This window comes from Ranitomeya variabilis, chromosome 2, assembly GCF_051348905.1.
Source record: "Ranitomeya variabilis isolate aRanVar5 chromosome 2, aRanVar5.hap1, whole genome shotgun sequence".
Taxonomy (NCBI): Eukaryota; Metazoa; Chordata; class Amphibia; order Anura; family Dendrobatidae; genus Ranitomeya; species Ranitomeya variabilis.
In genome coordinates, this window is record NC_135233.1 from 749,266,156 (window position 1) to 749,283,822 (window position 17,667).

The 17,667-nt window shown below is 41.1% G+C and overlaps 1 protein-coding gene across 2 annotated transcripts in view; it reads left to right on the plus strand.

The window, feature by feature from the left end:
- ASCC3 (activating signal cointegrator 1 complex subunit 3) overlaps window positions 1-17,667 on the plus strand; it is an 824,578-nt gene that overhangs the window by 666,836 nt on the left and 140,075 nt on the right. For both annotated transcript variants that reach the window (XM_077289659.1, XM_077289660.1), the window contains exons 26-29: window positions 133-218; window positions 5,449-5,615; window positions 5,701-5,846; window positions 10,886-11,006. In XM_077289659.1, coding sequence (XP_077145774.1) covers window positions 133-218; window positions 5,449-5,615; window positions 5,701-5,846; window positions 10,886-11,006 — 520 coding nt within the window. The remainder of the gene's footprint in view (window positions 1-132; window positions 219-5,448; window positions 5,616-5,700; window positions 5,847-10,885; window positions 11,007-17,667) is intronic.

Here is a 17,667-nt window from a genome sequence, read left to right on the forward strand (position 1 = left end):
ACCAGAATTCTGTCGCATTTCGTTACCAGTGCGGTCTGTTCCTCCATGTTGCTACCATGTATCAGTAGGTTGTGTGGTCTGTAATATTGTATTTAATTCATAGGATATGTAATGTAAGTTTTGCATTCATAGGCAGTCTATATAGCGCCACTGAAGGCCCTAGTCCGTGAAAGAATGGAGGACTGGAAAGTGCGGATTGAAGAAAAACTTGGCAAAAAGTAAGTATTAGATCATTTTAGTCGTTTTCCTGCCATAACTTTTTATCGCCTATCCATAAGATAAGTGATGAGTGACGGCTGGGGGTTACTGACAAGCTTTTGTACTGTGTATCCAATGCACAATGAAACCCAGTGGGGCAGCTTTATTTATGGGCACCATACTAAAGAGAACCTGCCAGCACAGTTTTGTAATGTAAAGACAAAGCTGACATGGTGCTGTAGTACAGATGGAATTGATACAGAAATGCGCTTTGTGCTTCTTTAATCACCATTTAAAGTTTTCTGCTAATTAGATTTTGGTGCAAAATAATATTGAGATAAGCATGTTCAAATGTTTATACATTATGTCGTATCATAACTATACAGTAAAACACATGCATAGCGGACTAGTAGCTGGACCAACTGCAGACAATGTAGATACCAAAAAGAAACGAACAAGCAGCCATATAGTCCCATAAAAAATACAAATTTTATTAGATAACAATAAAAACTAGATGAGCAGGTATAAAAAATACTCACAGGGGAACATATATGTTGAGTGTTACAATGGCCCATAAGAAGGACCGGACCGCCCAAACAAACCTGCCATGCCAGAGATTAAGGCTACATGTACTGTAGGATACATAAAGTGTTAGGCAAGTGCCCTAGCCATGATGTAAAAAATGTACAGCAAATAACATAAATGCATACCTAACTGGCACAGAAAGAATGGGTCCAACCCCGACGCGCGTTTCGGAGCGCAATGCTCCTTCATCAGATTCATTAGATTTTGGTGCGTAGAGACTGTACACGGGGTCTCTTCCTCCCTGTCTGTGACTCCCCGGCCCCTCCTAAATGTATACTTAACGGGGTATTTCTCTATCTCACTCAATCCCACAAGCTTTGAATATATCAATTGTATATTAATAGAATATAATGATACTATACAATACATAGAGTGGGGAAAATAAGTATTTGGTACACAGCCAATTTTGTAAGTTTTCCCAAATACAAAGAATGGAGAGGTCTGTAATTTTTTTTTTTTTTACTGTAAATTTTTATTAAAGATTTATCAACTGTTGAGTTGTTATAGAAAGGTCAAAAACAACTTTTACAATACATTACAAAAGGGATGGGAAGATTAACAAAATCTCTCCAACCCACTTATTGGAAAGACCTATAGCCAGTTAACAATAATATGAACATACAAAAAGACAAGGCGCACACCATAGGAAAGGGAAGGGAGTGAGCAGATACCATGGGGGGAAGGGTCAAGTTCAGATATTGATCTAATCCAGATCCTGTGCCCAAAAGTGGTCCAAGGGAGCCCAAAACGAGTCAACGTTTTCAACAGTTGCATTTAGGATCGCGCGGTCATATGCTCCAGAGGTCTGTAATTTTTATCGTATGTACACTTCAACTGTGAGATACAGGATGTAAAAATAAAAAAGCATAAAATCACATTGTATGATTTTTACATAATTAAATAACATTTTATTGCACAAAATGAGTATTTGATCACCTACCAACCAGCAAGAATTTACGGCACCCACCACTGAGCTAAGTGACTGGGTAGAATAGTGACGTCACCGCTCTATCTAGCCAGCCACTGAGCTCAGTGTCATGTGACATCAACCTCCGCCTCAGCACTGAGCTCAATGAGTAGCTGAAGCCGTGACATGTGCTACTGACATGACATTACCACTTTAGTCACAACGCAGGAAGCAAGGTAGTTTGGGCAGTATGAGCACCTGTACTTGATGAGTTTGTTATTTTTTGAGCTTTACACACTTCGTGGACTACTTTATTAAAAGTGGACACCCCCTTTAAGTATCCATACACAGTGTGAGTATGTGCACCATATCATATAATTATAATTTAGATGCTAGCTCAAGGTGTATGCTCTGACAACAGCTATTCTTTTACATGTCTATTTGGTACAGTTTCTATTGTCCCCAGATCATTCTACATTTTGCCCTTCTTTAGTAGATAATGCTGTATATTCTAATGAAGGAGACACCGGAGGAACTAGGTATATAAAAAATGATTATCTTTATTAATGATAGTACCAAATATATAAAGGGGAATCTCCTTGATAAAGCGGTGCTTCTGCCACGCGAAACGCGCGTCGGGGTCTGCCTACACCCGGCCCAGGGTCCCCTAGCTCTGCCCTTGGTAAGCTTTGCCTCTTGATGTTTTTCTTCTGCTACTACAAACTAAAGATCTGCTTATAATGGCGATCTTACCATGGTAATGAAATTCAGTGCACTGACACTTTACTTATTGATCTCTGTATTTATCTATGTGGGCATGTGCAATGATGGCCCCTTTGGGCATCTCTGTCTGTATCCTGTAATTGGTATTTTATCTAATACTTTGGTGTCACTTTTTGGTTTATATATTTGATACTATCATTAATAAAGATAATAATTTTTTATATACCTAGTTGCTCCGGTGTCTCCTTCTCTTATTATTTTAGGTATAGAATTGTATAGGTGGAAAGTGATGTGTCAAGGCTGATATAGCACACACACACACACACGTTTTTGTACCTATTTCGTTACATTAGAACTTGTGTTTAAATATTTTTGTAATCCGATTTGTGTTTGATGCATCAGCACTAAATAGTCTAAGTTGGTGTAGTGAGAAAAATATAGGCATAAATTACATTTATGGGATCAAATAGCCAAAAATTAGCATGTGCGTATGTATTCCCCCTTTTGCAATGAAGCCCCTAAAAATTTATAGTGCAAGTAATTGCCTTCATAAGTCACATCCTTACTGCAAGGAAGTTCACCTGTGTGCAACCTAAGGGTACCGTCACACATTGAAATTTCCATCGCTACGACGTTACGATTCGTGACGTTCTAGCGATATCGTTACGATATCGCTGTGTCTGACACGCTACTGCGATCAGACACCCTGCTGAGAATCGTACGTCGTAGCAGATCGTTTGGAACTTTCTTTCGTCGCTTGATCACCCGCTGACATCGCTGGATCGTTGTGTGTGACAGCGATCCAGCGATGTCTTCGCTTGTAACCAGGGTAAACATCGGGTAACTAAGCGCAGGTCCGCGCTTAGTAACCCGATGTTTACCCTGGTTACAAGCGTAAACGTAAAAAAACAAACCGTACATGCTCACCCGTCGGTGTCCTTCAGGTCCCTTGCCGTCTGCTTCCTGCTCTGAGTGCCGGCCGGAAAGTGAGAGGCTGCGCTCTGCTCTCACTGTACGGCTGCACTCAGAGCAGGAAGCAGACGGCAAGGGACCTGAAGGACACCGACGGGTGAGCATGTACGGTTTGTTTTTTTACGTTTACGCTTGTAACCAGGGTAAACATCGGGTTACTAAGCGCGGACCTGCGCTTAGTTACCCGATGTTTACCCTGGTTACCCGGGGACTTCGGCATCGCTCCAGCGCCGTGATTGCAACGTGTGACCGCAGTCTACGACGCTGGAGCGATGACTATACGACGCTGCGACGTCACGAATCGTGCCGTCGCAGCGATGAAAATTTCAATGTGTGACGGTACCCTAAGTGTCTCATGGTATGCCAGTATATGCACACCTTTTCTGAAAGGTCACACACACTGCAACACCATTAAGCAAGAGGCACCACTAACCAAACAACACCATGAAGACCAAGGAGATCTCCACACAAGTCAGGTGAGGGTTGAGTTATAAAAAAAAAATCCCATTCTCTAATGATCCCCCGAGCACCATCAAATCCATTATTATCAAATGGAAAGAACATGACACCACAACAGACCTGCCAAGAGAGGGCCGCCCACAAAACTCTCAGCCGGTGCACAGAGTGAATTAATCGGAAAGGCAGCAAAGAAACCAATGGTAACCCTGAAGGAGCTGCAAAGTTCCCAAGCAGAGACTGGAGTATCTGTCCATTTAACCACAATAAGTCGTACACTCTGTAGGGGTGACCTTTATGGAAGAGGGGCCAGAAAAAAAGCCTTTACTTACACACAAATTGTAAAGATCATCTTGAGTTTGTCAAAAGACATGTGGGAGACTCCACAAAGTTTGAAGGAAGGTGCTGTGGTCAGATGAGACCAAATTTTAACTTTTTGGCCACCAAGGTAAACACTGTGTCTGACATCAAACCAACCCAGCTCATCACCCCAAAAACACCATCCCCACAGAGAAAGGTGGTGGTGGCAGCATCCTGCTCTAGGGATGTTTTTCAGCTGCAGAGACAGTGAAAATGGGCTTGAGGGGAAGAAGGATGGTGTGAAATACAGGGATATTCTTGAGCAAAACCTGTTTCAGTCGGTCAATGATTTGAGACTGCAACCGAAATCCACCTTCTAACAAGAGAATGACCCAAAGCATACTGCTAAAGCAACAGTCAAGGGGTTGAAGGGAAAACGTGTAAATATTTTGGAGTGGCCTAGTCAATGCCCAGGCCTTAATCCAATTGAGAATCTGTGGTCATACTTGAAGGTTGCTGTTCACCAGAGGTACAACTAACTTGAAGGAGCTGAAGCAGTTTTGCCTTGAGGAACGGGCAAAAATCCTAATGGCAAAATGTGGAAAGCTCATAGAGACTTATCCAAAGTGAATTGCAGCTGTAATTGCCTCAAAAGGAGGCTCTACAAAGTACTGACTTTAGTGGGGTGAATAGTTATGTACAATGAAATTTTCAATTATTTTGTCCTATTTGTTGTTGCTTCACAATAAAAAGAAAAACAAAATGTTCACAGTTTTAGGCATGTTCTTTACATGACCTGATGCAAACCCTCAAAAAAAACAAGTGAAATTCCAGGTTGTGATGTAGCAAAGCACAAAATATGCCAAGGGGGATGAATACTTTTGCAAGCCACTGTATACTGACTGACATTGTAAATGTCTGTTAAACCTAACGACTGTATGTCTTCAGAATACTCTATAGGGGTCTATGTAACTATTTATCTTCTTTTCATGATATTCAGAGTGGAACTGGAAAAATAAATGAACATTAATAATAGTAATAGCTATGATTTTTTTAATTCTGTTCATGCTTGTACTGCTGTTACAGTTCATATGAGGCATATTAGCACACGTCCCTCACAACATTCATTACAGTGGAGCCATAAGCACACACTGATCAGTTGTGGGATTTATTGTAAACCGATGAAGAGAACTGATGTGGGATTCAATAGTGATGCCGTTCTTGGAAGGTGTGTGTGTCGATGAATAATGACTCCAGAGAGTATTTGATCATTATTGAACTAAGGAGACATATTTTCCCATTACCAGAGTTGTAGAGCTGACTGGAGATGTCACTCCTGATATGCGAGCCATAGCGGAAGCCGACCTGATCGTCACTACCCCAGAAAAGTGGGACGGTGTAAGTAGGAGTTGGCAGAACAGAAGTTACGTGCAGAAGGTTTCCATTTTAATCATCGATGAAATCCATTTGCTTGGTGAGTAGTGCTGAAAACAATGTATCAACAACTTTACCATTTCCGTTGTCCCTAGTCATAGACTGCTGCGTTTTATTATTTTTAGGCGATGAGAGAGGACCCGTACTGGAAGTCATTGTGTCTCGGACTAACTTTATTTCTTCACATACTGAGAAGACAGTGCGAGTTGTTGGTTTATCAACTGCTCTTGCAAACGCCAGAGATCTGGCAGATTGGTTGGGGATTGGGCAGGTAGGTAACCTTTGTGTCATGGCAGTAATTTTACATTTAGGGTTTGATTCGTCAAAGCTTACATGTCAGAAGTTTGGTGTAAAAACTTTTGAAAAGTTGCAAAATTTTGGCTAAAATGTTGTGAATTTTGTGACATTTTCACGCCACTACAGTCCCTAACTGTATTAAGATTTGTGGCAAGGTTCACACTGAAGAAAATCACTAGTCTTGATGAATCAGGACCTTACTGTGAAACTATAAGTATACAATATAGATAAGTTAGTCAATATAAATGTATTAATCAGCTTTTACATCAACATTGTATATGTCTATACAGTAGGTGGATAGCAGTGCAGCTTTGCAGCGCCGGACTCCTGGGTTCAAATCCCACCAAGGACAACATCTGCAAGGAGTTTGTGTGTTCTCCCTTTGTTTGTGTGGGTTTCCTCCGGTCACTCCGGTTTACGCCCACATTCCAAAGATATACTGATGGGGAATTAAATTGTGAGTCCCAATGGGAACAGTGACAATATTGTCTGTAAAGCGCTGCGGAATATGTAGGTGCTACAAAAGTGAGTAAAATAAATAAACCGGAGGAGCAGATGCCAGCGGCAGGCCAGTATTTTGGAGGGGATATCCCAGGTCACATTTTGCCACGTATAATTATATGTCTCTGGAACTGGCATCCTTGCAAACTATATACACTGTGTTCCAAATTATTATGCAAATAATATTTCCTCATATTTTCTCTAAATTGCCTATCTGAATTTCAGTCATTGTTATTTTCCAGTCATCTACTATTCTAGTCTAATTGCAATGTCTTGGAACAAACTGCCTATGAAAACAGTATATTTAAAAAAAAAATAAACACTCAAAATGCATGTTCCAAAATATTATGCACAGCAGAGTTTTCAACCTTTTTTATTTTATTTTGAACAAAAAAATGGTCAATTGTGAAGTTATAAGCATTATCAACTTATTATAAAATGAAATCAAACAGTTTTCAAGTGAAAACTTTATTCTAGGTGATGTTACATTTGCACATAGGACCCCTTGTTTGAAAGAAGCTTCTGAACACTCTCGTCCATTGAATTTGTCAGTTTTTGGATGGTTTTTGCTTCAATTGTTTTGCATGTGGACAGAATACCCTCCCAGAGCTGTTGCTTAGATGTGAACTGCCTCCCGCCATCATAGACACTCCTTTTGATGATGCTACAGAGGTTCTCAATGGGGTTGAGGTCAGGGGAAGATGGTGGCCACACCATAAGTTTGTCCTCTTTTATGCCCATAGCAGCCAGAGATGCAGATGTCTTTTTTGCAGCATGAGACGGTGCATTATTATGCATGAAAATGATCTTGCTGCGGAAAGCACAGTTCTTCCTCTTGAACCATGGCAGGAAGTGTTGTTTTAGAAACTCCACATAGATTATGGAGTTCATCTTTACCACTTCAGGGATCATAAAGGGGCTGACAATCTCTCTCCCCATGATTCCAGCCCAAAACATTACTCCACCTCCTCCTTGTTGGCACCTTGGCCGTGTTTTCATGGGGTGTCCATCAACCAGCCATCCTCCACTCCATCCATCTGGACCATCGAGCGTTGCACGGCACTCATCGGTGAACAAAACAGTTTGGAAGTCAGTTTTCATGTATCGTTTGGCCCACTGGAGCTGTTTCTGCTTGTGTGCAGTGGATAGAGGTGGTCGACAGGATGGCTTATGCACAGCTGCAAACCTCTGAAGGACCCTGCATCTTGTTGTTCTGGGGACGTTGGAGGCACCAGCAGCTTCAAAAACTTGTCTGCTGCTATGACAAGGCATTTCTGCAGCTGCTCTTTTAACCTTATGCAATTGCCTGTTGGAAAGGGTCCTCAATTTTTCCTTATCAGCACGCACACGTGTGTGCCGGGAATCAGCTACATACTTCTTGATTGTGTGATGATCACGATGAAGTGTCTTGGCAATGTTGATTGTAGTCATACCTTGACCTAAATACTCCACAATTTGTTGCTTCTCAGCAGCCGACACATCCTTTTTCTTTCCCATTTTGGCCAAAAATGTAGGCTGCTTAATAATGTGGAACAGCCTTCTTAAGTAGTCTTGTCTTTATTTGGACACCCCTGCCAAACTAATTTGCACAGGTATCTGCAATTGCTTTCAGCGATATAAAGAGCCCTGACACACATCACCATCAATGAGTTTAAATGACAAACAAAAAAATTCTAACCTTATCACTCCTAAACTCTATGTGCATAATAATTTGGAACACAGTGTAGTTTATGTTCTGAAACATCAAACCTACTCCTTAGAGAATAACTGAAGTAGTACAAAGAATCAAATAAGGTACAGAATATTTTTAGTATTTATTAAAGAAGATTAGGAGTTGTTACCTACTATTTTACTAGACCTTAAAATGTAAAAGTATGTGAGCTACTGCAGGGGATTGTGGCAGGAGAGAAAATTATTTATTTTTATTAATATATTTTAGTTAATGCCAATAATATATTTAATTTTGTCATGGCAGATTAGGTTTAAAGTCAATGTCTTGGTATAATGAATATTTTTTTTACTTATTTTATATAACTGAAAAATTCTGTATTTATTACCTAGATAAGTCGGAGCTGTATTTTTATACTAAAAGTCATATATCTTTCATAGTGCTATGGATATAAAGGGGTATCTCCAATTACAATTGTAGTATAGTGTTTCTGATTCACTATGTCTCTTTTCTCATGTGCAGGCATTGCAGGACCTTAGGTATCCATGGTTACGACCACTGATATAGTGACAGTTAGTTAGCTAGTTGCTAGTGGTCATAACCATGGATACCTAATTTCCTGCACATGAAGAAAAAGACAGCGAATTAGAAAATAATATTATTATTACACCTACTACATATTGGGAAAGGATCTTGGCAATGGGATTACCCCTTTAAATAATAAAAATATAGCTGCATGCAGACACCACGAGGGAGAGATACAGGAGCTTACAGAATGTACCCTCCATTGAAATCAGTAATATAACAATATTCAAATGACTTCTGTTCCATCCACCCCTTTTGGTTTCTAACTGGAATTTAAGGAAGAATATTCTTTGTAAAGCCCATGTACCGCTTTGTATGTTGAGTGCATTAAAAATGTTTAACTATTTGTGCTCAGGAGAGTGCGTGTAGTTCAACACACTTTAGGCTGGTTGAATCCATTCAGTCTCAAGCTTGACAACTTACGAGATCAGGTCAGGTCAGTCTCCAGCCTCTCGTCCTCCCCATCTGAATGCTTATCTAAGCTCAAATATAATAAAATCAGATTTGAGCTTAGATGATCACTCAGAAAAGGAGAAAAAGCGGCTGAGAATGACTAGACAGCGCCAGTTGTCAGCATTGGGACTAACTGGATCAAGCAGCTTTTAGTGTATTGTAATACATGAAAGCTGAAGATGAAAATAGTTACCGTATATACTCGAGTATAAGCTGACCCGAGTATAAGCCGACCCCCCTAAGTTTGCCACAAAAAATTGGGAAAACTTAATGACTCAAGTATAAACCTAGGGTGGAAAATGCAGCAGCTACCGGTAAATTTCAAAAATAAAAATAGATACCATAAAAAGTAAAATTAATTGAGATATCAGTAGGTTAAGTGTTTTTGAATGTCCATATTGAATCAGGAGCCCCATATAATGCTCCATACAGTTCATGATGGCCCCATGAGATGCTCCATACAAAATACAGCCCATATAATGTTCCATAAAATTTATGATCGGCCCCATAAGATGCTCCATACAAAATACGCCCCATATAATGCTCCATCCAGTTTATGATGGTCCCCATAAGATGCTCCATATTAAAATATGCCCCATATAATGCTGCACAAAGGTTAATAATGGCCCCATAAGATGCTCCATAGACACATTTGCCCCATACAGTACTGCATAAAGGTTAATAAGGGCCCCATAAGATGCTCCATAGAGATATTTGCCCAATATAATGCTGCACAAAGGTTAATAATGGCCCCATAAGATGCTCCATAGACACATTTGCCCCATACAGTACTGCATAAAGGTTAATAAGGGCCCCATAAGATGCTCCATAGAGATATTTGCCCAATATAATGCTGCACAAAGGTTGATTATGGCCCCATAAGATTCTCCATAAAGATATTTGCCCCCATATAATGCTGCACAAATGTAGATTATGGCCCCATAAGATGCTCCATAGAGATATTTGCCCCATATAGTGCTGCACAAACGTTGAATATGGCCCCATAAGATGCTCCATAAAGATATTTACCCCATATAATGCTGCACAAACGTTGAATATGGCCCCATAAGATGCTCCATAGAGATATTTGCCCCATATGCTGTTGCTGCGATTAAAAAAAATAACAAACTCAACTTTCCGTCACTCAGGCCCCTGGCACTTGCAATACTCACCGATCCTCGTTCCGGCGCTGCTGTGTCTTCTGCGTCCTCTGCACTAACGTTCAGGCAAAGGGCGTGAACTAACCATGTCATCGCTCCCTCTGACCTGAGCGTCACAGCAGAGGACGTGGAAGATGGAGCGGCGCTGGAACGAGGAGAGGTGAATATCGCGCAGTGCTCCCCCTCCCCATTATACTCACCTGCTCCCGGCACGGTCTCTGCACGTCCCTCCGGGTGCCGGCAGCTTCTTCCTGCGGTCACCATTACCGCTCATTACAGTAATGAATATGCGGCTCCACCCCTATGGGAATGGAGTCAGGTCCATATTCATTACTGTAATGAGCGGTACCATGTGACCGCTCAACGCTGGAAGAAGCTGTTAAGAGACCATCGGAGATGCAGGGACCACACCAGGAGCAGGTGAGTATGTCACAGCCGCTGCTCCCCCTCCCCTGCCGACAATGACTCTAGTATAAGCTGAGAGAGGCACTTTCAGCCTTAAATGGGCTGAAAATCTCGGCTTATACTCGAGTATATGCAGTACATATCTTTATTATAAAATTTCTATCACATCATAATATACAGTTCACAAAAAAATATGCAAACTTTCCAAAGACTCTAACATAATATATTTCCATTTTTTAGATGGGGCTGTTTAACTTTCGTCCCTCTGTGCGACCAGTACCTTTGGAAGTCCATATTCAGGGCTTCCCTGGACAACATTATTGCCCTCGTATGGCTAGCATGAACAAACCTGCTTTCCAAGGTAAGTGTCTAACCGATAAATAAGGTCATCATCATTGTGACTGATTTCATCTGCTAGGCTGTTAGTGCATGTGGGAGGCCCCTGCCATTCATCGTGTACTTATCAATGGCAAGAAGTGGGGGCTGGAGAGTTGAACCATAAGTATGTTTGAGTTCTCGGACTTGCACTTGTGAACACAGGAGAAATCTGTTCGCTCCTTGGATACTCCAGTGAACTTTCAGCAGTGGATGCTTTGTTCAATAGAAGTAGAGTTTTTAGGAATATCATGAAAATAAACTGGCTCATCCACTGCAGTAATCTTTTATTAGGAAACACCTAGATGTCTTAAAATTAAACATCCAACTCATTGTGGTGAATAAAACACAAACTCCTTACAAAGGACATAATCATCCCAAAAAAATTTTAAAATGCGATTGCCTTGGATCCAATAATTTGCATACGTTACCATTTGTGTAGCAGCACTTAGTTGTTACATGCATTTCATGCTGCCTGTATGTGTTTGTTTTCCTCGCTCTCATTTCTGATATCATACAGCCTATGTCTTCCCATTTCTAAGCGCTCTCCTTCCTCTTTAATAAAGCTGGCTTTGTTGTGTACAACCTCCTTCCCCATATCCTGGTCACTATATTGTGCTTTTGTGGGAGAAAAGGGAACGAATAGCAGCCAGGAGCACTGTGCTATCAGATCTATGTCAAAAGCAGCAGCACAGTCCGGTATATGAAAGAGTTGCACAGATTCTACAGCAGCAAAATGGTAGGACATTGTAAATTTAGACTATTTAAAAAAAACTGCTTAATTTTACATTACGGAAGCAAGTAAACAATAGAAAAACAATTGGGTAAAGTTGTTTTTACCGATAAGCTGTCAGTCTGCTTAAATTGGTATTCCCCACGTAGAGAAATGTGTACCGAAAGAATGAACAGGCAACAAATTCAGCGCTGATACATATGTAAACTTCAAAGTTTGTCATAGAGCATTTTTTCCGAATTTTTTGGCTTAAAACCGTTGCTATGATTAGTTTTCCTTATCACTTATTTCTAGACCAACGACATATTCCACCACACTGCACAGTGGAGATGAATAAAAATGTCTCTTGAATTTGGTTTGCGTTAAATGCTTTAGCCACAGATGAATTGGTTCCTGTTTAGGTATTTGTGTGGTATTTATGATATCTCATTCTTCGAAATAAAATTTACATCAAGGCCTGTAGTGGCCTGTGAAATGACTATTTAGCTTTTCTAATTAGCCTTGTGACAGACCCGAAGTATTGATGGCAATTTTAGACTGGTCCTGACTATTTCTGTTATTTATGGGCTACAGAACGCTATGTAAAAGCCACTAATGAACAATAAATCAGGCTGTAGCTGTTTAATCGCACCTGTTCTAGGGGGAGAAAGAAGCCATTACATCTTGTGTCTCCAGATTCTTCCAGGCTGTATGTGTATATAATGATGATGTATCCCTGCCATCTCCACAGGCTCATTTGTAGCATAAACCGGCAATCTCCTATAATTCAGCAGCCGTAATCTTTGTATTAGACACCTTCTGATTAGTTACCCTGGAACGTCCTTATCAGATGGCTAGTCTATTTCATTATTGACGTTCCCCTCGGTGCAGCATAAGTATTTACTCTCTAAATGGTGGAATTTTTTACCCCATGTTACTCGCGCTGTCTAGAGACAAACATCTGCATTAGCTGTAAAAATGTCAAATCCATTTATGTGTTCAGTAATATAAGCTTCGTAAGAATTTCCTGAGAGCCACCTTCTTAGAAAAAAGGGTAATGTACTGCGCTGTTTCAGCAGTAAGTGCCCGAGAAATGTCAAAACCTGAAATGATGTTAATGGTAAACCAAATTTACCAAACCCTGCCAGCATGGTTAGGAAAGAAATGTGTGTCTTGTGTTATCTATTTATTGCTTTCTCCATGTCCAGGACAGGTTTAGTATTACTTCTCCCATACTTGGAGTTCCCATAAACTGTGACAAAATCTGCTTCAATGAAAACCTTAATTCCAAAATACAATGAAGAACTACCCATACGTTGAGCTTCTATTTTTTTTTTTTCAGTCTAAGGCGATTCTCTCATACAAGAGAATTGAGCTGATTATGCTAATGTCACCCGGATCAAACTCTGTTGCATGAATGAATCGTATCACAGGTGCGGAGAAGACGGGGAATTTAATTTCTCCATCTTCTCCATTGTTGGTGTCCGTGGTAATCAGATTGCACTCGGAAGACATTCGAGTGCAATCTGATGTTTTACACACACCCATATACTTGAATACCGGTGCCTGTGATCTGATTCGGATGCACTTGCATCATGCTACGACTGATCTCTCATGCCAAATAGACATGAGAAAAAAGCTCTGGTCAGCACTAGTGATGAGCGAGTATACTCGTTGCTCGGGGGGGTCTCTGAGTATTTGTGACTGCTCCGAGATTTAGTTTTCGTGGACGCAGCTGCATGATTTATAGCTGATAGACAGCTTGAATACATGTGAGGATTCCCTAGCAACCAGACAACCCCCACATGTACTCACGCTGGCTAACAGCCATAAATCATGCAGCTACGTCAACAAAAACTAAATCTCCGAGCACTTACAAATACTTTGAGACCACCCAAGCGTACTCGGGAAAACCCGAGCAATGAGTACACTCGCTCATCACTAGTCAGCACTGCTCCATAGTGTAACATTGGGCCGAGTGCTGATAAAACATCGGATAGCAGTCGACCATGTTATATGCTCATATGAGCGAGCCCTACGTGAATGCAATGAGTAAAGCAGGCTTCTCATGCACATTTTCAGACTTTATCTGAGAGTCTGCGCTGGTTATTTCTCCAGAACATGAATAAGATTGATGTAGGGCCTCCATAATGAGCAGGACATTTTTCTGATTCACAGAACGTTGGCTTCTGCTCTATGGGCATGGCAGGCTTACAAATTCAATGCACCAATTTGTATTTTCCAAATTTATTCTAGAAGTTTTGGTGCAATATATTACAGCAAGATTGTCTTAAAACTACTACCAGCATCCTGATAAATTTGTCAATATTGCATTCAAAATGTACAACTTTTACATTTGTAAAGTGACAACCAGATAAATATGTCCCAAGGACCTTGCATAACATTTTCATAGGGTTTTACAGGCAACAAACTTCTATGAAGTGGTGTTGGGACAGAAGTGAGATACCTTACTTTTTACCAAGTAATAAATGGCCACCTTTGTATTGAATTGGCATTAGGATAGGCTATGAGTCAAATTAGTTCAAATGGGTGTTAGACTTAGTTGTTGGACTTGGTTTTTAAAAGATCATATTTCCCAAAACCTGTTTATCAGGCATAGACATTATGCAACACCATATGAAAGGGACTCTGTCACCCCCCCACCCCCCACCCCGCCCAGGCGTTTTTAACTAAAAGAGCCACCTTGTGCAGCAGTAATGCTGCGTTCTGACAAGATGGCTCTTTTAGTTCTGGGTGCTGTAACTGCCAAAATAATCAGTTTTATAATTTGTCCTAAATACCTTTTCTTCAGTCCTGGAGGCAGGCGTTTCTCCCCTGCTTCAGACGCCACACAGCCGTCACTCAAGTCCTCTTAGCGCCGGGCGCCGCCTCCTCACCGCTGTTTTGAAATCTGCCGGTGCCTGCGCTCTTTTCTCCTGCCTTGAGCAGGCGCAGTGAGCACTGCCCGTCCGTCCTCATATTCAGTCTAGCTAACTGCGCCTGTGCGGCCGCCCTGCCTGTGAATCCCAGCCCCGCAATGTGAATAAATCAGAAGACACTGCGGGGCGGGGATTCACAGGCAGGGCGGCCGCACAGTTGCAGTCCGCTAGACTGCATATGAGGATGGACGGGCAGTGATCACTGCGCCTGCTCAAGGCAGGGCAGATTTCAAAACAGCGGTGAGGAGGCGGCGCCCGGCGCCAAGAGGATTTGAGTGATGGCCATGTGGCGTCTGCAGCAGGGGGGAAAGGCCTGCCTCCTTGAGGTTATAACTCTGGAACGCTTCAACGGATCCCGGTAATTCTAACACTGTTTTCTCGTGACATATTGTACTTCATTATAGTGGTAACATTTCTTTGATATTACCTGCATTTATTTGTGAAAAAAATGGAAATTTGGCGAAAATTTTGAAAATTTCGCAATTTTCCAAATTTGAATTTTTATACAATTAAATAACAGAGATATGTCACACAAAATACTTAATAAGTAACATTTCCCACATGTCTACTTTACATCAGCACAATTTTGGAACCCAAATTTTTTTTGTTAGGGAGTTATAAGGGTTAAATTTGACCAGCAATTTCGCATTTTTACAACACCATTTTTTTTTAGGGACCACATCTCATTTGAAGTCATTTTGAGGGGTCTATATGATGGAAAATACCCAAGTGTGACACCATTCTAAAAACTGCACCCCTCAAGGTGCTCAAAACCACATTCAAGAAGTTTATTAACCCTTCAGGTGTTTAACAGGAATTTTTGGAATGTTTAAATAAAAATGAACATTTAACTTTTTTACACAAAATATTTACTTCAGCTCCAATTTGTTCTATTTTACAAAGGGTAACAGGAGAAAATGGACCCCAAAAATTGTTGTACAATTTGTCCTGAGTACGCCGATACCCCATATGTGGGGGTAAACCACTGTTTGGGCGCATGGCAGAGCTCGGAAGCGAAGGAGCGCCATTTGACTTTTCAATGCAAAATTGACTGAAATTCAGATGGGACGCCATGTTGCATTTGGAGAGCCCCTGATGTGCCTAAACATTGAAACCCCCCACAAGTGACACCATTTTGGAAAGTAGACCCCCTAAGGAACTTATCTAGCTGTGTGGTGAGCACTTTGACCCATTAAGTGATTCACAGAAGTTTATAATGCAGAGCCGTAAAAATAAAAAATCATATTTTTTCACAAAAATGATCTTTTCGCCTCCATTTTTTTATTTTCCCAAGGGTAAGAGAAGAAATTGGACACCAAAAGTTGTTGTACAATTTGCCCTGAGTATGCTGATACCCCATATGTGGGGGTAAACCACTGTTTGAGCGCAAGGGAAAGCTCGGAAGGGAAGGAGCGCCATTTGACTTTTCAATGCAAAATTGACTGGAATTGAGATGGGACGCCATGTTGTGTTTGGAGAGCCCCTGATGTGCCTAAACATTGAAACCCCCCACAAGTGACACCATTTTGGAAAGTAGACCCCCTAAGGAACTTATCTAGATGTGTGGTGAGCACTTTGACCCACCAAGTGCTTCACAGAAGTTTATAATGCAAAGCCGTAAAAATAAAAATTCTTTTTTTTCCCCACAAAAATTATTTTTTAGCCCCCAGTTTTGTATTTTCCAAGGGAAACAGTGCAAATTGAACCCCAAAATTTGTTGTCCAATTTGTCCTGAATACGCTGATACCCAATATGTGGGGGGGAACCACCGTTTGGGCGCATGGCAGAGCTTGGAAGGGAAGGAGCGCCATTTGGAATGCAGACTTAGATGGATTGGTCTGCAGGCGTCACGTTGCATTTGCAGAGCCCCTGATGTAACTAAACAGTAGAAACCCCCATAAGTGACCCCCATATTGGAAACTAGACCCCCAAGGAACTTATCTAGATGTGTTGTGAGAACTTTGAACCCCCAAGTGTTTCACTACAGTTTATAACGCAGAGCCGTGAAAATAAAAAAAAATTTTTTTACACAAAAATTATTTTTTAGCCCCCAGTTTTGTATTTTCCCAAGAGTAACAGGAGAAATTGGACCCCACAATTTGTTGTCCAATGTGTCCTGAGTACGCTGATACCCCATATGTTGGGGTAAACCCCTGTTTGGGCGCACGGGAGAGCTCTGAAGGGAAGGAGCACTGTTTTACTTTTTCAACGCAGAATTGGCTGGAATTGAGATCGGACGCAATGTCGCATTTGGAGAGCCCCTGATGTGCCTAAACAGTGGAAACCCCCCAATTATAACTGAAACCCTAATCCAAACACACCCCTAACCCTAATCTCAACTGTAACCCTAACCACACCCCTAACCCTGACACACCCCTAACCCTAATCCCAACCCTATTCCCAACTGTAAATGTAATCCTAACCCTAACTTTAGCCCCAACCCTAACTTTAGCCCCAACCCTAACCCTAGCCCTAACCCTAGCCCTAACTCTAATGGGAAAATGGAAATAAATATTTTTTTTAAATTTTTTAATTTTTCGTAACTAAGGGGGTGATGAAGGGGGGGGGAGTTGATTTACTATTTATAGCGAGTTTTCTAGCGGATTTTTATGATTGGCAGCCGTCACACACTAAAAGACGCTTTTTATTGCAAAAAATGTTTTTTGCGTTACCACATTTTGAGTGCTATAATTTTTCCGTATTTTGGTCCACAGAGTCATGTGAGGTCTTTTTTTTTGCGGGACGAGTTGAGGTTTTTATTGGTAACATTTTCGGGCACGTTACATTTTTTGATCGCTTTTTATTCCGATTTTTGTGAGGCAGAATGACCAAAAACCAGCTATTCATGAATTTCTTTTGGGGGGGGCGCTTATACCGTTCCGCGTTTGGTAAAATGGATAAAACAGTTTTATTCTTGGGGTTAGTACGATTGCAGCGATACCTCATTTATATCATTTTTTTATGTTTTGGCGCTTTTATACGATAAAAACTATTTT